The 17340-nt window shown below is 40.9% G+C and overlaps 4 protein-coding genes and 1 long non-coding RNA gene across 5 annotated transcripts; 1 reads left to right on the top strand and 4 right to left on the bottom strand.

Moving 5' to 3' along the window:
* Window positions 1-1177: 1177 nt before the first annotated feature.
* On the bottom strand, window positions 1178-1657 carry LOC138594900 (histone H1-like). The gene has a single exon (XM_069666175.1). The coding sequence runs from the start codon at window positions 1655-1657 to the stop codon at window positions 1178-1180; it is 480 nt and encodes a 159-aa protein (XP_069522276.1).
* A 4854-nt stretch (window positions 1658-6511) lies between these two features.
* On the bottom strand, window positions 6512-6885 carry LOC138594609 (histone H2B 1/2-like). Its single transcript, XM_069665760.1, has one exon. It carries the CDS (start codon window positions 6882-6884, stop codon window positions 6513-6515), a length of 372 nt encoding a protein of 123 aa, XP_069521861.1. The 5' UTR covers window position 6885; the 3' UTR covers window position 6512.
* Window positions 6886-8419: 1534 nt separating this feature from the next.
* LOC138595221 (histone H4) lies at window positions 8420-8731 on the bottom strand. Its single transcript, XM_069666577.1, has one exon. The coding sequence runs from the start codon at window positions 8729-8731 to the stop codon at window positions 8420-8422; it is 312 nt and encodes a 103-aa protein (XP_069522678.1).
* Window positions 8732-10125: 1394 nt separating this feature from the next.
* On the bottom strand, window positions 10126-12122 carry LOC138595164 (CD209 antigen-like protein C). The gene is made up of 6 exons (XM_069666509.1): window positions 11899-12122; window positions 11651-11752; window positions 11395-11571; window positions 10987-11111; window positions 10650-10750; window positions 10126-10391 (listed from the first exon to the last, which is right to left on the bottom strand). The coding sequence occupies exons 1-6, from the start codon at window positions 12035-12037 to the stop codon at window positions 10259-10261; spliced, it is 777 nt and encodes a 258-aa protein (XP_069522610.1). The 5' UTR covers window positions 12038-12122; the 3' UTR covers window positions 10126-10258.
* Window positions 12123-14623: 2501 nt separating this feature from the next.
* LOC138594187 (uncharacterized) lies at window positions 14624-17258 on the top strand. Its single transcript, XR_011308431.1, has 3 exons — window positions 14624-14736; window positions 15540-15640; window positions 17125-17258. It is a non-coding gene; the product is annotated as an uncharacterized lncRNA (long non-coding RNA).
* The last annotated feature ends 82 nt before the right edge of the window (window positions 17259-17340 follow it).

The raw sequence follows: 17340 nt of genomic DNA, 5'->3' as shown, positions 1-17340 counted from the left end.
AGTCTGCTGGGGAGGCAGTATAAGACACAAGGATGCCAGACGACTTGACAAACTGGTGAAAAAAGCTGGCTCCGTGATTGGAGCCAGGTTTGACTTACTGGGGGATGTGGTGGAGAGAGGCGCACTGAAGAAGGTTGAGGCCATTCTAAACAACACTGATCATCCACTTCATATCACCTTGATGGGTCAAAGAAACAACAGTGGTGGACAGCTCTTCTCTCTTTGCTGCAGGACGGAGAGATATAGAAGATCTTTTGTACCCACAACCATCAGACTTTTTAATTCTTCAGTAAATGGTGGATGAGATGCCAGACAAGTGAATTTCTCCGTGGGGATCAACAAAGTTATTGGTATTGTTAGTTTGCCCTTTGGTTACGAAGCACACTGGCAGAGTCATGCGCATCACCCAGCTCTCTCCAGCCGTAAACCAACCAACAAGTAAACCTGCTGTCTGCAGAAAAGACCCACAGGAGCTATTTGAGGGTCGAAACACAAACCAAAGGGCACGGGCATTGATGAGTAACTTCATAATGAGATGTTGCATACTGAGCTTTAAGTGCCGATAACTGTTCCCTAAAAAAATATGGTCTGACAGAGAACAGCCAAATGATTTTAATAATTAAAACGGTCAAACCATATAATGACAACAAAGTAATCAATGGGCTATTTCTGATGTTACTGGGTTATTTTGTATTCAAAATGTTAGGGGGATAGTAGATTTTTCTTTGTTTAGATATTATAAGATATCTGACATGTTCACAACTGTGGACTGGAACAAAACCAAGGGTGTAATATAACAGTGAGCTACATCATGAATGCGTTTGACACTTTGTTATGTCTTCACATGTCATTCACGTCAAATTGAGTGTGTTGTTGTAATTAACTGAAGACTATTTGAAACGTATTTATGTAACCTAAGAGATATAAAATAGCCTGTCAGTTGCCAGGTCATAATTCTGTCCTAAATATAGCAAATAATCCAAGAATAAACCACATTTAGTGTAGGAAAATGTGACGAAATGGAAGTCGTTTTAATTTCCCTTTTTTTGCTGTTGCTCATGAATGATTTTTGATTATTTTGAAGTAAACAACAGGCACAGGAATATACTCTTAGTGAAGGATGAGGGTGGCCCTTAAAAGAGCCTTTCATCAGGTGTCTCGATCAGGGGCTGACGGCTCACTTCTTCTTGGGTGCCGCCTTCTTGGCTTTGGGCTTGGCTACCTTCTTTGCGGGAGCTTTCTTGGCTGCAGGTGCCTCTTTCTCTAACTTCTTGGGGCTCTTGGCCGCTTTCTTGGCCGCTGCAGATTTCTTTGCTGCGGACTTCTTAGCTTCCGGAGCAGCTTTGTTGACCGGCTTCTTGGCCTTCACCTCGGCCTTCTTGTTCATCTTGAAGGAGCCAGAGGCCCCGGTTCCCTTGGTCTGAACAACGGTCCCTTTCGCCGCCAGGCTCTTGATGGCGATCTTGACGCAGGACTTGTTTTTCTCCACATCGTAGCCTCCGGCTGCCAGGGTCGTCTTGACGACGGCCACAGACACGCCGCTCCGCTCCTTGGAGGCAGACACAGCTTGAACGATGAGCTCGCTAACGCTGGAACCGACCTTCTTCTTGGCCGCTTTGGCCGGGGCGATGGCGGGAGCTGGAGCTACTTCTGCCATTGTTCTCTCTGGAATACGTTTATTTCACGGACTGAACTGTGGAAAGGTCCTGCTCAGGAGGCTGCAGTTAAACACACCAAGAGAACCGTAGATACTCAACCCAGCTCGAGACTGCTCTTTGCCGCCTGACAGCCGGGCCACTTGTGTTTTCTTTTCGCCGATAAAAGAGTTCAAACTAAATGTTTGAGACATGCTGAAGGCTGACAGTGAAGGGAACAGATAGCGGACTTATGTCTCTTCATCTTGAAGTTACGTTGAGCTCTGCTGCTCACTGTTTTTTGTTTGAGGAGCCTTTAAACTTCACATAATCATAGTCCTGACAACCACTGCTCATCGGCTTTCCCTACTAATTTCTCTCCTAAAATGATTTAAAATGTATCAGAACTCTGTGAAAATACGTTTCCCTGATGACCAACGTATGTGTTCGGGGACATGAAGTAAAAACGGATCTATTTATTATCCGTTTGTCAGAAAATTAAGTTGTTATTATTATAGTAGCAGCAAACACACTCGTGATGGCTGAGGCCTGTGCTGCAGTATGGCTTCCTATCCGAGCTTACTGGGGCTGTGGACTTTTCGGCTGCTTCTGTTCTCTGTTCTTTGGTTTGACGGAAATGTATAAACACACTGGCTAATATGGATCATAATCCTCAGCTGATGCTTAAAAAAAGGGCTCTCAATCTCAACATTAGGACTTTACTTTTTCAAACAAACACATCAATATTTGAGAAAATATGTAGACTATGGGGTTACAAGCTAGCTCGCTTTTGCATTAAGTGACATAAAGCCTCAGACCCAAATATATGCTAACATAATTATGTATTTCAAGCAGCACTGTGGATAAGAAATGAAACGCACATATACAGTCTATGTGTGTACTTTAAAAGAAAATCCCTATGTGATGAATAGAAGTGTTTCAGTTTATTTCCATATATTATGCTTATTCTATGTTCTTTTATTATTGTTTTTTAACTGATGCTGTGTGCAAAATACCATAAAAATGATAAAAGAATTAAAGAGTTTGTTGTTTGTTTTTTCTCAAACTCACTCACTCAGCTTATGTAATTACTGAAGTTCTTTCTGTTGCTTCATTTTGTCACATTAAATGTGTGCTTCATATATTTGAAAACGAGTTGAAAATGTTTTCCTAATTAATAACTGTTGTCTTTTCAAAGTTTCTTCTTTTTTCATCACAGCATGTAGGTGATGGAGCTTTTGCACATTGACATGTCTGCTAGCATAAATCCATTATTATTTTATTTCTATAATTATTCTTATTATTTACCTTCTGTTTCATACTATCCCCAATTATTCAAAACAATATAATGACTGACACAACACATCCAAACTGTAAAGCGCAATCCTCCAACTCCATTGGTAATGTTGGTTAGACAAAAAGTCAAGTCAAGTCAAATTCATTTGAATAACACATTTAACCAAAGTGCTTAACATGAAGATCACACACAAACATATAAAATAATGAACAATATATAATAATAATAATAATAATAATAATAATAATAATAGTAATAATAATATATTGTTTTCAGATACCAAGGAGCTTACTGGTGGTGAAATTGGCAGCCAGTACTTTCTAAGCGCAAAATAATTTGGTTTGTTTACTTAAGTTTAAGCCTTACTTGCCTTTTTACACTGTATACACTTTCAGCGACCAGTCCTGATTATTTCAATCTTATTTTCTGTTGAGGTATTTAAGGCTTATGGTTTGTGACACTTAAAAAGTACCTCAATAAAGTGTCTCCCTTACTGCTGAAATATTAAACCTGTCCAACCGTCACTGTAATTTGCTAGTAAGTATTTTGCTAGAGGACACCACATAAGCAGGGGGCCTTTGGAATCAAAGTAATTATTTTTTTATATGTAAGATTTTACCACTGTTGTATTTCTATGGTATGGACAGTGAATATGTACACTGCTCAAAAAAATTAAGGGAACACTTAATCATCACAGTACAACATCAAGTCAGTTAAACTTCAGGGATATCAATCTGTCCATTTAGGAAGCACAAGGGATTGTGAATCAATTGTACCTGCTGTGATGCAAATTAAAGAGACAACAGGTGCAATGGAGAGGCAGAGCAAGACAACACCCAGAAAGGGAATGGTTTTGCATGTGGTGGCCACAGACAGTTGCTCTCTCCTGAAACTTCCTGACTGATTCTTCTTTAATTTTGTGTTCTGCTAGTGTCCTTGTCACTACTGGTAGCATGAGGCGGTACCTGCAGCCCAATCAGGCTGCACAGGTAGTCCGGCTCCTCCAGGATGGCACATCCATATGTGCGGTCGCAAGACAGTTTGCTGTGTCTCCCAGCACAGTCTCAAGAGCATGGAGGAGGTACCAGGAAACCGGTTGTTACACGAGGAGAGCTGGACAGGGCCGTAGAAGGGCATCAACCCAGCAGCAGGACCGATATTTGATACTTTGTGCGAGGAGGCCAGAGCTCTACAAAATGACCTCCAGCAGGCTACTGGCTTGGATGTTTCTGACTAAACTTACAGAAGCAGACTCCATGATGGTGGCATGAGGGCCCGACGTCCTCTAATTGGACCTGTGCTCACAGCCCAGAACCGTGCATCTCGATTAGCATTTGCCAGAGAACACCAGAGCAGATTCACACTGAGCACATGTGACAGACGTGAAAAAGTCTGGAGATGCCGTGGTGAACGTTATGCTGCCTGTTACATCCTCCAGCATGACCGGTTTGGCGGAGGGTCAGTGATGGTCTGGGGAGGCATTTCCTTGGAGGGCCACACAGACCTCCATGTCATAGCCAATGGTACCCTGACTGCTGTTAGGTACCGGGATGACATCCTCCAAGCAATTGTTAGACCTTATGGTGGTGCAGTGGGCCCTGGGTTCCTCCTGGTGCAGGACAATGCCCGGCCTCATGTGGGCAGAGTGTGTAGGCAGTTCCTGAAATACGAAGGCATTGATGCCATTGACTGGCCCTCTCATTCCCCTGACCTAAATCCAACTGAACACCTATGGGACATTATGTATTGGTGCATCAGACGCCGCCAAGTACCGCCACAGATTGTCCAGGAGCTCACTGATGCCCTGATCCAGGTCTGAGAGGAGACCCCCCAGGACACCATCCGCCGACTCATCAGGAGCATGCCCAGGCGTTGTCGGGAGTGCATGCGAGCTCGCGGGGGCCATATACACTACTGAGTCACATCATGAGTTGCCATGACGACATTCACTCAAGTTGGATCAGCCTGTGTTCTCATTTATTTACTTTGATTTTGGGTGTAATGTTGAATCCAACCCTCAACGGGCTGATGGTTTTGGTTTCCATTGACCGTTGTTACATCATTTTATTCTCAAAATTATACAATGTACATCAGTAAAGATTTTCAACTTGAATTATACGTTCATCAAGATCTGATGTTTGATTTAAGTGTTCCCTTAATTTTTTTGAGCAGTGTAGTTCAGTATTACATCACTGAATTGTCCCTTCATTGGAATCTTTTTGTGCACTAGAAAAAATGGGAAAAGTATATAAATATATTCCAGAATTTGATAAATTCCAATGACACTGTAATGCCGCACAATCAATGCGATTCATTTGTTAAATAATCTTGGCTTATGATAAAAGGGGGGTTGTGAGGGAGTTTCTGAGTGACAGACACACAGAGGGCCCAGGTGCTCACAGAGAGACGCTGTGGTGGTGGTGGTGGTGGTGGTGATGGTGGTGCTGCTGAACGACATTTCTCAAAGCTGCATGCACATAGATAATTATCAGAGATTATATTGTTATAAAGAGCATATTTTTTGGGGGGGGGGGACTTTGTTCCACGCCAACCTTTAGTGTAACATCCTATCTGTGGTAGAATTTTCCTTATTCAGGCCTTAGAGTAAAAGAGATATTCAGTTAAGCATCTGCTGAGGCCCAAACAGACTCAGAGGGCAGGTGTAAGGTGATAGCACTCCCAAAGTACAGTGACCTCATAACACTGAAAATCATAAATCCTACTGTGTGCTGATGTAGATATGCACTATCCGCGAGCTGGCCTTCATGTTATCTTTCATTATGAACAGAGTGGCTCCAACCTCACATTACTTCAGCAATAGGTCGTATGAGGTAATCGTCAGTGACATATGCACCAACAGCACCGGCTGAATTAATATGGGTGAGCAGAATCACGAGGAATGAGAAATAAACCTGTGACTGATAAATAAAAGTCTCCAAGAAGAATTCAAAACTATGTTCCCTGATGTGTGATATGTCCAGATTTTTTCTAATTAGCCAAGGAAAACATTGTTTTACATTAATTAAACCCTGCAGTGAAATGCTAGCAACAGTTTCAGTTTAAATTCATTAGTACAGTTACATCGTTAGTCTTGCGACCACTCGAGCTTTAACACGAGGCCAACACGTCACATTCACCCTTTCACACATTCATACACTAGTGATCATACGCAACTGTCAGTTTTAATCACATAGCCACCAGGAGCAATTTGGAGTTCTTTTGCCCTAGGACATACCCAACATGTCAATTGACTGAGCCACAACTACCTGCATAACTAGCAAACCTCACTCTGAATGGGATTATGATTTACAAACTGTGCTGCATTGAGAACTAACGATTGGAACCATGAAGTTAATTAGGTATTAAAAGAGGGTTAGTGCGGTAATAATTACCTCACGATCTTCTATGCATAGCATTGGACCTTCCAGTCGGTGGAATTACTGCCTACTGGCAATATTAGTGCAATTCAGTGCAGATTTTTTTTTTTAGGAAATAAGTGAATTATACTGGGATACAGCCCTTAGTGGAAGAGATGGGGGGCCCTGAAAAGGACCTTTGAATTCGGTGGTTCAATGTCGGTTTTACTTGGAGCTGGTGTACTTGGTCACCGCCTTGGTTCCCTCAGACACGGCGTGCTTGGCCAGCTCACCAGGTAGCAGCAGTCGGACGGCGGTCTGGATCTCCCTGGAGGTGATGGTGGAGCGCTTGTTGTAGTGAGCCAGACGGGAAGCCTCACCGGCGATGCGCTCAAAGATGTCGCTCACAAAGGAGTTCATGATGCCCATGGCCTTAGAGGAGATCCCGGTGTCGGGGTGGACCTGCTTCAGAACCTTGTACACGTAGATGGCGTAGCTCTCCTTCCTGGTCTTTCTCCTCTTCTTGCCGCTCTTGGTGACGCTTTTAGAGACGGCTTTCTTTGAGCCCTTCTTCGGTGCTTTCACTGGATCAGGCATATTTTCAGCTTACGATGCTCCCTTCCAGAATGACGTACGTGGCACCCGGGGTGTATATGTATGCATTCAATTCAAATTGCACTGTGCTGTTCCTCGTACATAATTGGCTGAGTTCTTAAACGCATGACAGATGCTAGACGGTCCTTGGCCAATAGTAACTCGACATGTTTTAAGCCATGAGTGATGTCATAGACAATAGGTTGCTCGTGACAGACGTTTGGAAGCACTGGAAGAAATAACCCAATAACCCTCTACTCTGAGAATACACAGCTACACAGCATTTAAAGTGTAATTAGAGTTGCACCCTAAATTGAACTGATCAGGACTTGATAAGGCAGTCGTAACTATTTGGGTCGTCGGAGAATCAAGAAAAGGAGCAGGGCAGACAAAGGCTTCCCTGTCAAGAAGCCATATTAGGATGTTGGGGTAAAATAAATCATTCCACCTTTTAAGCACTGAATCCAGTTCAGCATCAAGGTGACTGAGTGGACCTCTGCCATTTCCAGTGTCTATATTTGAAATGAACAAGCAGTTTGTTGTATATTGGAGGTCCTCTAGATCTTGGAGATGAGGGTACAGTGGGGCACTCTGTAACATCACATACCTCCTCTCCTCACTTACATCAAAGGTGTGCTTCTGTGATAAAGAAACTCTTGTGACAGTAAATTATCTAACAATGTATGTGTATGTTGCTAAAAACACAATGTAGCATAAATGAAATCACACTTATTGTGTTTATGAAATCCATATATGCAAAGTGTAAATATAGCTATGTAGCTATATATTCTTTGAGCCTGAAGAAGCAGGGGCGGATCCAGAGGGGTGGCCAGGGGTGTCCTGGCCCCCCTTGAAATCTGATTAGCTGACCCCAGGTGCCACCCTCAAATCCTAAACTACGATTGGCTATTTATCTTGTCAGAGGTGGGACTTATGATGAAATCAACTATTTGGGCTGTGTTTCAACAGGCTGCTAGTAGCTTTCTTTGCATTTCAGTGTGTCACATTTTCTTTTGTTAGTACTTTCAATTGTTACTCTGGACCTACATCTTCTTTTTGAGTCCTCAAAGAATTAAGCTTTGAGGATTTATATGTTGCATCTCAAAACTACTATTTGAAGAGAAAAAAATACACAGTAAAATATCATCTTTGATATACTTTATTAGTCAAAGAAAATATTAGCGGAGATAGAAATAAACAAACATTAATTTGTGTGTATGTCTGTGTGCAGACAGACCTCATGCCACCCCTGCTTAACTCCAGTTGGGCCTCCCCAGTCAAAAAAGTCTGGATCCGCCCCCTTGAAACTAAAAGCTTGTCCAATGGCGGGAAAATGCACATTTGAATTTAGATTAAACCTATGATTTTGTCCACCCTCAACCTGGCTCAGGTCTGTTCCTGTCCAAGAGATTAGTCATAAATTAGTACCAGAGCCAATAGGATAAACTCTCTAGATGAGGAAAATGAGATCTTCAAGTTTGTCATTTGGGTGGCCCTTAAAAGGGCCTTTGGTTTTTGTAACAGACAGTTAAAGCACTTTAACCTCCGAAGCCGTACAGAGTGCGGCCCTGTCTCTTCAGAGCGTACACCACATCCATGGCGGTCACGGTCTTCCTCTTGGCGTGCTCGGTGTAGGTGACGGCATCACGGATCACATTCTCCAGAAACACCTTCAACACACCGCGGGTCTCTTCATAGATCAGACCGGAGATACGCTTCACTCCACCACGACGAGCCAGACGGCGGATTGCGGGCTTTGTGATTCCCTGGATGTTATCACGGAGAACTTTACGGTGGCGCTTAGCGCCTCCTTTACCGAGTCCTTTGCCACCCTTTCCTCTTCCACTCATTGTAACAGTTCAGTTGTTAAACACTCGATGCTTTGCCTCACTGTGTTCCCAGAAATTTAAATTTTACCTGAGGACGTAATTGAAAACAGAGGAGGGCCAGTTTGTTGAGGAGGAGCTTCTCGTACTCTTCTCGTGGGATTAATGTGTTCCGGTCTCTGTCCGAGGTGCTGAACTGAGGGCGCCAGAGCTCGTAGCTTCTGTCTCTTTCCAGGGTGCTAAATCCGTGCTGATGTTGAGCTCCGTTGAGCAGCGCTGAAGCTGCCCCTGACTGGAAGGGCCTTTGTCTTCAATTCACAAGACAAGAACAAATACGAATATGCTGTTGGTCTGTCTTGTAGCTACTAGGTCTCCATTTGTATTGGGTGTAAGTGTTCAGCTGTAATGTGCATAGTATTCAGCTGTAGTGTGTATAGTAGTGTTATTGCAATATTTTTTTCATATTTTCTTATCTATTTTATATCAGCGATTCTTGTCTTAAACCAGAGACAAATCGCAGCGCCCCATGGTAAATTTTCAGTAAAGTAGCATGCATATAAAGAATATCACCGTAATCTAAAACTGCTAAAAAATAATTGCTTGAATGAGTTTTTTCTTGCAAAAGAAAAACAGTGTTTGTTTCTATAGAAGAACACTAATTTCACCTTGTTTTTTGTGAGGCACTCAATATGATAATTGAAAGACAGGTTTTCCTCCAGGAAAATACCCTGATATTTATATGTTGACATGTTAAATACCTCATCCTTCAAAGTAAAAATCTGATAACCTTCTGTAACTGTCCTCTTTGACCTCGAGAAAAAGATAATTTAAGTCTGGTTCGGGTTAAGTACGAGTCTTGATTTCCAAAGATTCTTTTAGATAACTTTAACAGCAGCTTGTAGGTTTATATTTATTGCACTCACCAAGGAAAATGTATAAATAACGGTATCAGCCATTGAGAAACTATTGTTTGAACAGATTTAATACTATCAATACTATATCACACATTCAAATGTGTGATATATTTTTGCAAACATATATTATTGAGCAGTGAGTTCAAATATGAATAACAAATGCAGACACAAGTTTCAGGGTCCTCTGATTAGCAGAACTCTCCCATCACATCATTTATTTCCGATACAAAATACAATCAAAATACAATCAAAAAAACAATGAGAAACAAATCTCAGCTGCTGTAGCATCAACGAAATAAAATGAGAAAAGCAAATCATACATTAAAAAGATGACGAAAGTGATAAATGGAAACACTCAAAATAGCTATCACATTGGAGATCCTTTTGTTTGTTTGTTTTTTGGTTTAGAATGTCTTTTTTTTTTTTTTGGCCATTTTGCCTCAATTAGATAGGACAGCTGAAGAGAGACAGGAAATATGGGGAGAAAGGAGTGGGGGACTGCATAAAGGGGCACATTACTTTCTCTATTGGTACTTAATGTTTGAATTTAAGATCAACAGTGAACTGCAGAATGGTCGATACTCCCTGTGTTTTATATCATTCTCCTGTAGGTTGGATTGTCGGGCCAAAGAGCTGATTACTTTTCACAGATCCAGAAACTTCGATCGTCACACGGTGCATCATTCCAGCTGGTTTCCTCGTTATACATCTTTATTTCTGCACAGTCTTCATCTGATGAAGCACCATTTGGCTCCAAAGAGGCCCAGTAGCTGAAAAGAAAAGAATGAACATTTTTTATTTGGCTGAATACATATCAAATCAACATCAAAAGGCCTTTTAAAATTATGTATATCAGCTGAGTGATATAATTGATTAATGTATTAATATTAAATATCTAAGGTCTGGACGTTAGGATGGGTGACACTATTGCATCAACTTTAATTTTCCCTGTGAGATGTTAAGGTTAAGCTGCACGTCACAATATTATGCAGCTGATTAGTATGGCTATAAAAAAGTAAAGTGTAAACCTTTTGGTCAGTGGAGTCCCATCAACCCATCTCCACGTGCCCTCTGTCTCTCTGTCAGTCAGTCCGATCCACAGGCGCTTCTTCAAACCTCGAGTGAATTCCTTGTCAACACAGGAACAGTTGTCAACATGACTAAAATACCAAAAGGTTCTTGTCTCCACATCTGTGATATAACATTAATTATTTTTTTACATCTCTCTCTCTCTCTCTCTCTCTCTCTCTCTCTCTCTCTCTCTCTCTCTCTCTCACACACACACACACACACACACACACACACACACACACACACACACACACACACACACACACACACACACACAAACAAACACACAGACACCTGTTCTTCTTTGCTGTTGATGATCACCAGGTCTGCACCTCTGTTCCGACAGTCATCTCGACTTTCTTGCCAGGACTTCTCCACAGAAGAAATGTAATATAAGCTACGGCTGAAACGCACCCATCCTTGGCCAATCAGAAAATTCCAAAGAAACAGAAAGAATTTCAATCATTCAAACATTGTCTATAAGCATTAGTGAATGTTTACCTAATCATTTACAAAATAATTTCTAAGTGCTGAAGATTTTAATTTAAACACAGCTTTGAGTAATTCAGTCTAACATTAATTGTTAAATAATTCTTGATAAATAATTACCATGAAACATTCTGTTGAGATCATTTATCTCTTCAGTCGCTTCCACAAATCTGCTTTGGAGCTGGTCTCGTTCTTCAGCCAGCTTATTGTGACTGTTCTTTACATGGTCTAGTTCTTTTGTCAGCATGCCGTAAGAGCTCTGTAACTGGTCTCTCTCTCTGGCCAGGTTGTTGTAACTGGTCTGCAACTGGTCTCTTTCTTCAGTCAGGTTGTTGTAACTGGTCTGTAACAGAGCCATGTCCATCTTCCACTCCGAGTTGCCTTGGGTGTCTGAAGAACAAACATCAAACACAGACACTGTACACAAGCTTCAGTCAGGGCTTTATGAGCATACAAACAAAGAACTCACATTGGAAAACCACAGTAATGAGTCCAGCCAGGAGGAGAAGACACAGCAGACCCAGACACACCGCAGCAACTCTGTAGGAACTCTTCTTTCCATCACGGGCACCTGAAGGTAGAAGTCAGTTTGTCATGTTTTTGTTTCTCAATGTGAAAATAAAATACAACCAGACATTTCCACTTTAAGCTCTTACTTTTTTACCCTTGATATTATTGTAATGTAAAAAAAATTTCATATATGTATGTGTTGATTACCTGAGCGTGCAGGTCCAGCTGTGTTTGGCTCCAGAGTGTGAAAAGTTTCTCTGCATTTTACCGTACTCCTCCTTCCTCCAGGATAACCTGATGGTTTGTCTAATGGTTGTAAGTTTACATAGATGTCCAATTCATCCATAATGTTAGGCTTTGTTCTTTGGTTTAGTTTGGTCCTGAGGTGCCTGAGGCTGGATGCTGTGTTGCTGAAATAATAAATGATCGCTCGTAGCTGTCGTGTCCTAAATATAAGTCGTCTCTGTGTGAAACAGCACACCACAGGAAACTGAGGGCTGGAGGGTGGATTTTTTTGAGTAACCACATGCAGATGCAGTATGTTCCATCAACAAATGACTGTGTTATTTACTACTAAGGACAAACAGCAAAGCACGTCTATATGTATGTGTCTGCCATCATACACGGATACTGTTTTTAAAGCCCCCCTCCAGTGAAAATAAAGTGTTTGACCTTGTAAACATCTCCATGTGGTGTTTCTCATGTGCTACAAGACATATCAGGGACAACATCAACAGCAGTCATCTCCATGGCTGGGCCTGTCTGCTTTTAAACTGCAGTGTACCAAGGACAGGCTGAACAGCACGTTTTCAGATTGGCAGGTTTGAGACGTCACAAACTCAAGGTGACGCTATGCATATCATTATGTGTAACCTATGGCAACCACTTTGACGACGTACAAGCCAGCTGTAACCGTCATCGTAATGTTTGCAAACTCACTACAGACCATTAACGTTAACGTTTCTACTTCTAATTACTACATTTAAAGCTAGCTACGTTTCAACAAGTTGCCACTGAACGACGGCAGAGACGTGTTTTGTTTTCGCAAAGGAGGGGGCTGCTGGACATTTGCATAGTGGGCGGGGACTATGCAGACTCTGGAGTTTTTAATGAGGGAGAAGGAGGAGATTTTTACAAGGTAATTAAACGTCCTCCTATTTCCCCGCATGTGTGAAGTCATTTATGTCAAATATTGATCGCCTGATGTCTGCAATGTTGTATAAACATCATGAGGGCATCTTTTGCTGTATTTCTTACTTGTTACTGATGTTTGTGTCATCCATTATTAAAGAGTCATTGTACAGTGAGATCATAACCCCTCTATCTCTTATTAATTGTTTTATACTGCCGCAGCAGCCAAATTAATGAGTAGAAGAGCATGAAGTTATTAAATAATGTGTACTTATGTATAGTATTGAATGTGGATGACAATATAGATGGCTTTATTGTAGCGATTTCCCAGTCGCTCACAGATGTGGATGTGTAATGTGTTACATTAAAAAAGCATCAAAACTTCTCAACTTTCAATGCAACTTTTTTAAAAAGCTGCTGTGATATTGTTAGGTGTATTAGACATCTGACCTTTGTACAATTGTGCAAGAGAAATGATCAGTGTGGCAAAACAGGTTCAGCCCTAGGAAGTAAAAAAAGGGAAGCGAAATTCATTTTACTTCTGCAAAGCTGCAGATAAAATATACAACGTGGGTAACCTGTGAGAATTGAGACGGATCACTTCTACTTTACCATACAAGGCTTTTATGCAGTGCATGCATTGACAGCGTGAGAAAAGCACAAGTGTTACTCAGAACATCCACATTACTGAAATCACTGATTCATTTTCAATAAAGTACAAGGCTTCCTGTTGTCTCATGACATGAATAACTGGTGTGCAAGTTCTGCCTACAGTTAAATTGTGTGATCATTAGCATGTTTATATTCGAGGTTCTGTTCTAACCTTGAGAATATAATAATGGTGAAAACAGTTCTCTGGAATGATTGAGCTGCAGCTTTTTATCACACTTTACATTTGAGAAAACACTTACTAGAACATGCTCTCTAGTGGTTCAGCCAAACTTTAGTGCTGGTAGCAGCCTGAGGTTTAATCAGGCAACACAACATAAGGGGACCCTGGTGTGAATGGGCTTTAATGCGGGGAATGAACCACATTACTTTCCAACAAGTTTACCACATTGGGGGGGAAAAAAACATATTTTCTGTGGGGAAAAGTGAAGGTTTTTAAGGACAGTGTACTTTATCAGTTTTGTCCTTTGTTCCCTACAATCACAGAGGGCCCCCTCGTTGTCTCATTTCTCTGTTTTTGTTCTGTTACATTTAATTTCAAGTTAGTTATAAATATTGTACCTTGGGACATTATCTCTGGTCTCAGGTGAATTTATCAGATGCCCAAACACTAACTAACCTGAACTTCCTGTTTTTTTTGCTCTTCCCCGTTTACATGCTGTTATCAGTGGGGATGTCCAGCTTGTTTTAGAAAACAGGCACAACTATTATATGAAGTAAAATCAAACTTTGACATACTGCAAGTTCAGTCGTGAAATCAACAATTAAAGTGGCTCACTAAGAAGGGGAGATAATGTCGGAGGACCTGTGTGCCAAGCCTGGGAGTTGCAACACGTTTCGCAGTGAGTCGGACGACAAGGAGAGTATGGTGAACATCTACGTCAGTGCAGAGAGCCTGAAAGTGTTTGAGAACCCCTGGGTGGAGGGCACGTCACCAACTATACCTGGAGCTGCTGAGGATCAGCTCCCAGGTACGGAGACATGAGTGTGTTTATTTTAATTAATGTATGTTTAGTTTTCTGGACTTGTTGTGTGGTGCATCATTCTGCTGAGGTTATTTCCAAAGTACGTTAAGCTTCAGAGGTGTTTTAAAAGATTGAATTTAATGATGATTAATTATTTGTTAAGTGTCTCTGGTCAGTGAAAACTCAAGACGGAGGAATCGAGCAGATTCAGTGTTTCGGGTTGCTGTGTGTCTTCTCCTCCTTGCTGGGTTTGTGGCCGTAATCTGCCTCGGGGTCAAAAGTAAGTTTTTCCTAACTTTGTTTGAAGTTAGTCAGAGAGACTTCCTGTGGGGCAAGTTCTGTGGTAAGTGAAATATTGACAGTTATATCTTATTCTGTTTTTTTGTTCTTACTATAATGATGATAGTTTATAAAATAACCATAATGTGTCAAAAATCTATTAAAGGGCCCCATGTTTCAGTCAGATTTGTTTGTTTGTTTTTAAAATACATTATCTCAGACCTTTGTATTGTTGCATCTGTGACATGCGGTGGCCCTAAAGTGTAAAGCACCACGCTTGACAAAAGAAAAATTTAAGAACACAACAAGTACATTTGTCATTCTTTATCCTAAACCGACTGTGATGTCACTAGTCCAAGCAGAAAGTAGGAAGTAAGTGCAGATGCACCCATTGTTGCTCCATGTGGTCATGATGGTAATGTCTAGTACCTGTGTGGCTTTATCAGAATGGACACAGAGTTCACTCTTTTTATGGGTGTCATGTTTTATCCAGCAGAAACAAAACCAACTGTTTCTGTCCAGAACATAGTAGACATAGACTGTCCTGCCATACCCTGAATTGTACAGAAATGGTGGAGACATAATCAGCAACTTTTGCAATGCTGATCACCAAGGTCAAGTTGTTGTAATAAGGAGAAATGCTTGCAAACATGCTGAGTGATCCAGTTATTGCGTGCTTAAGACTTGATTCGAAGTGCTGAGCTTTTGACATGTGGTTTAGTGTTTTACTTTTATATGTAAGGACAGGTATTTGTGGTACTTTGTATTGGGGCTGATTCAAATTTCTTTACCTTTGAAATGCAGTAAATAATCCCAACAAATGCAAGAACCTGAATGAGTCTGAACATCCGTGATAAAGAAGGGAACTGGGAATTGATGGATGGGACACCGCCGGCCACAGAGCAGTACGTGTTGTAATTCTTACTGTGGGACATTTTAAATGACATCTTTTACTGGGTTCCATCATGTAAGAGTAGGCTAAAGTGACATTTTACATATAATTATTGTTCATTGTAGACAAAGAGCCATCAATTGAACATATTTATTCAGTGGCCACTTGCGTCTGATACCCCTCTCAGGGTGGGTAGCTGATATACTGTTTTACTAATGCGATGCTATGTTCTAGGTCAGCATCTGAAAAGATCATGGATACACTCTGGAGGGATATCTGGCCATATTTCAAGTTTAAACAACACATTTGATAACACACTAGCTTCCATGCGACAACAGCTAATGTTAGCATTTGGCAACTTCCAGGCTAATACTACCGTTAGCTAGGAGTGGCTGAATGCCAACACTGCCATTTTATGGTGTAAGTAGATATGGAGGTAAAGTTGTAAATTCCTAGCTAACTTTATAGGAAGTGGTTAAATGCTAACATTAGCTGTTGTCTGATGGTAGCTTATAAGTTATCAGATAACAATTTACACTTGAAATATAGCTCAGTGTGTCTTTGGATATGCTCTGTCCATCATCTTTTCAATCTTTAATCAGTTTTGAAGCACTGAAATAATAAGGACTGTCCGATTTTGGCTTCCCACCTGAAAGGCTACATCAGGGGAAAATGGCCACAGTGTGATTATGTGACTGTGCAATGTATTAATTTCAACATATAACAAAGTACAAAATAAGCGATTCTTCAGGTTCTTAAATTAAAGTGGTAATCTTGAAGATCTCAGTTTTGTTCTCTTTGCCGGCACCTTTGGCAATAAACAGTAATTGTGGGAGCACACTTCCAGACATCCAGACAGTGTCGCATGTGTGATGGTCGGCTCCGGTTGTAACTCTTGATTTTCCTTTCTTTTTCTTTGGATTTTCACTTATTGTTGAAGTTGTATCTGTAGTCATCCATCTTTTCTTTTGTTCAGCCATAGTAGATTACTGTTTACTCGCAACACTTGCAGAGACTGGAAAAGCAGAAGCTTAGCTCCGCCTACCCTCTCTGGCAGACCAGCCACTGCTGGCTGATGGAAAACGCGTCACTAACTGGGCGCCGCTTGTGATTTTTTCTGCAAAAGTCGCACCAGACACCCAGTCTGTGATACTGCAAATGCAAAGGCTTTCATCAGTGGGCCATCGGCTCAATCACCATTGTGTTACCTCATTTGGCGATATATACTGAAATTACAGACATTTATTTACATGAAATCTTCAAAATTATTACTTTAAGTTGAGCTAAATTTTAAAAACAATGTATAACTGTGTATACCAATTATTCTACTTATGTTCTTTTCTTAATGCCTTGTATTGTAAAGTTTCTTAGGTCATGTGTTTTTACAATTTTATTTAATCCAAGATCTCAAACATGGTTATAATTGCAATTGTGATAAAAGAGCTTGTATATTTTTTTAGATTTGAACAAATAATGTTTTTCTTGCATTCGTTGCAGGTTACCGTCTTTTACATCGGCCAAATGAAGACTGTGTTGTGACAGAAATACCACAGGTTGATGATGGAGATCACTGTGAAATGTTCAAATGTTTTTTGTGCCTGAAAAATTAACTGGATACAACCAGCACCACCACACTCTGTAACAGTTGTAATTAATGTGTTGTATAAGTGAAATTGTCTTTCAAATAAATTTGTCCAGAAATTTCTCCAGCTG

This window comes from Semicossyphus pulcher, unplaced genomic scaffold (genome assembly GCF_022749685.1).
Source record: "Semicossyphus pulcher isolate SPU_LCO1_2020_fin unplaced genomic scaffold, fSemPul1.0.p SCAF_17, whole genome shotgun sequence".
Taxonomy (NCBI): Eukaryota; Metazoa; Chordata; class Actinopteri; order Labriformes; family Labridae; genus Semicossyphus; species Semicossyphus pulcher.
Note: the sequence above shows the minus strand (reverse complement) of the source record. Positions and strands in the feature narration are given on the sequence as shown.

Excerpts from the sequence above, each read along its gene's own strand:
- LOC138595164 (XM_069666509.1), bottom strand. The coding sequence starts at position 12,037 with ATGGATGAATTGGACATCTATGTAAACTTACAACCATTAGACAAACCA. Across the intron at positions 11,572-11,650 it reads CATTACTGTGGTTTTCCAAT|ACACCCAAGGCAACTCGGAG; the intron begins GTGAGTTCTTTG and ends TTTGTTCTTCAG. Across the intron at positions 10,751-10,986 it reads TCAACAGCAAAGAAGAACAG|GAATTCACTCGAGGTTTGAA; the intron begins GTGTCTGTGTGT and ends TGTGTTGACAAG.
- LOC138594609 (XM_069665760.1), bottom strand. The coding sequence starts at position 6,884 with ATGCCTGATCCAGTGAAAGCACCGAAGAAGGGCTCAAAGAAAGCCGTC.
- LOC138594900 (XM_069666175.1), bottom strand. The coding sequence starts at position 1,657 with ATGGCAGAAGTAGCTCCAGCTCCCGCCATCGCCCCGGCCAAAGCGGCC.
- LOC138595221 (XM_069666577.1), bottom strand. The coding sequence starts at position 8,731 with ATGAGTGGAAGAGGAAAGGGTGGCAAAGGACTCGGTAAAGGAGGCGCT.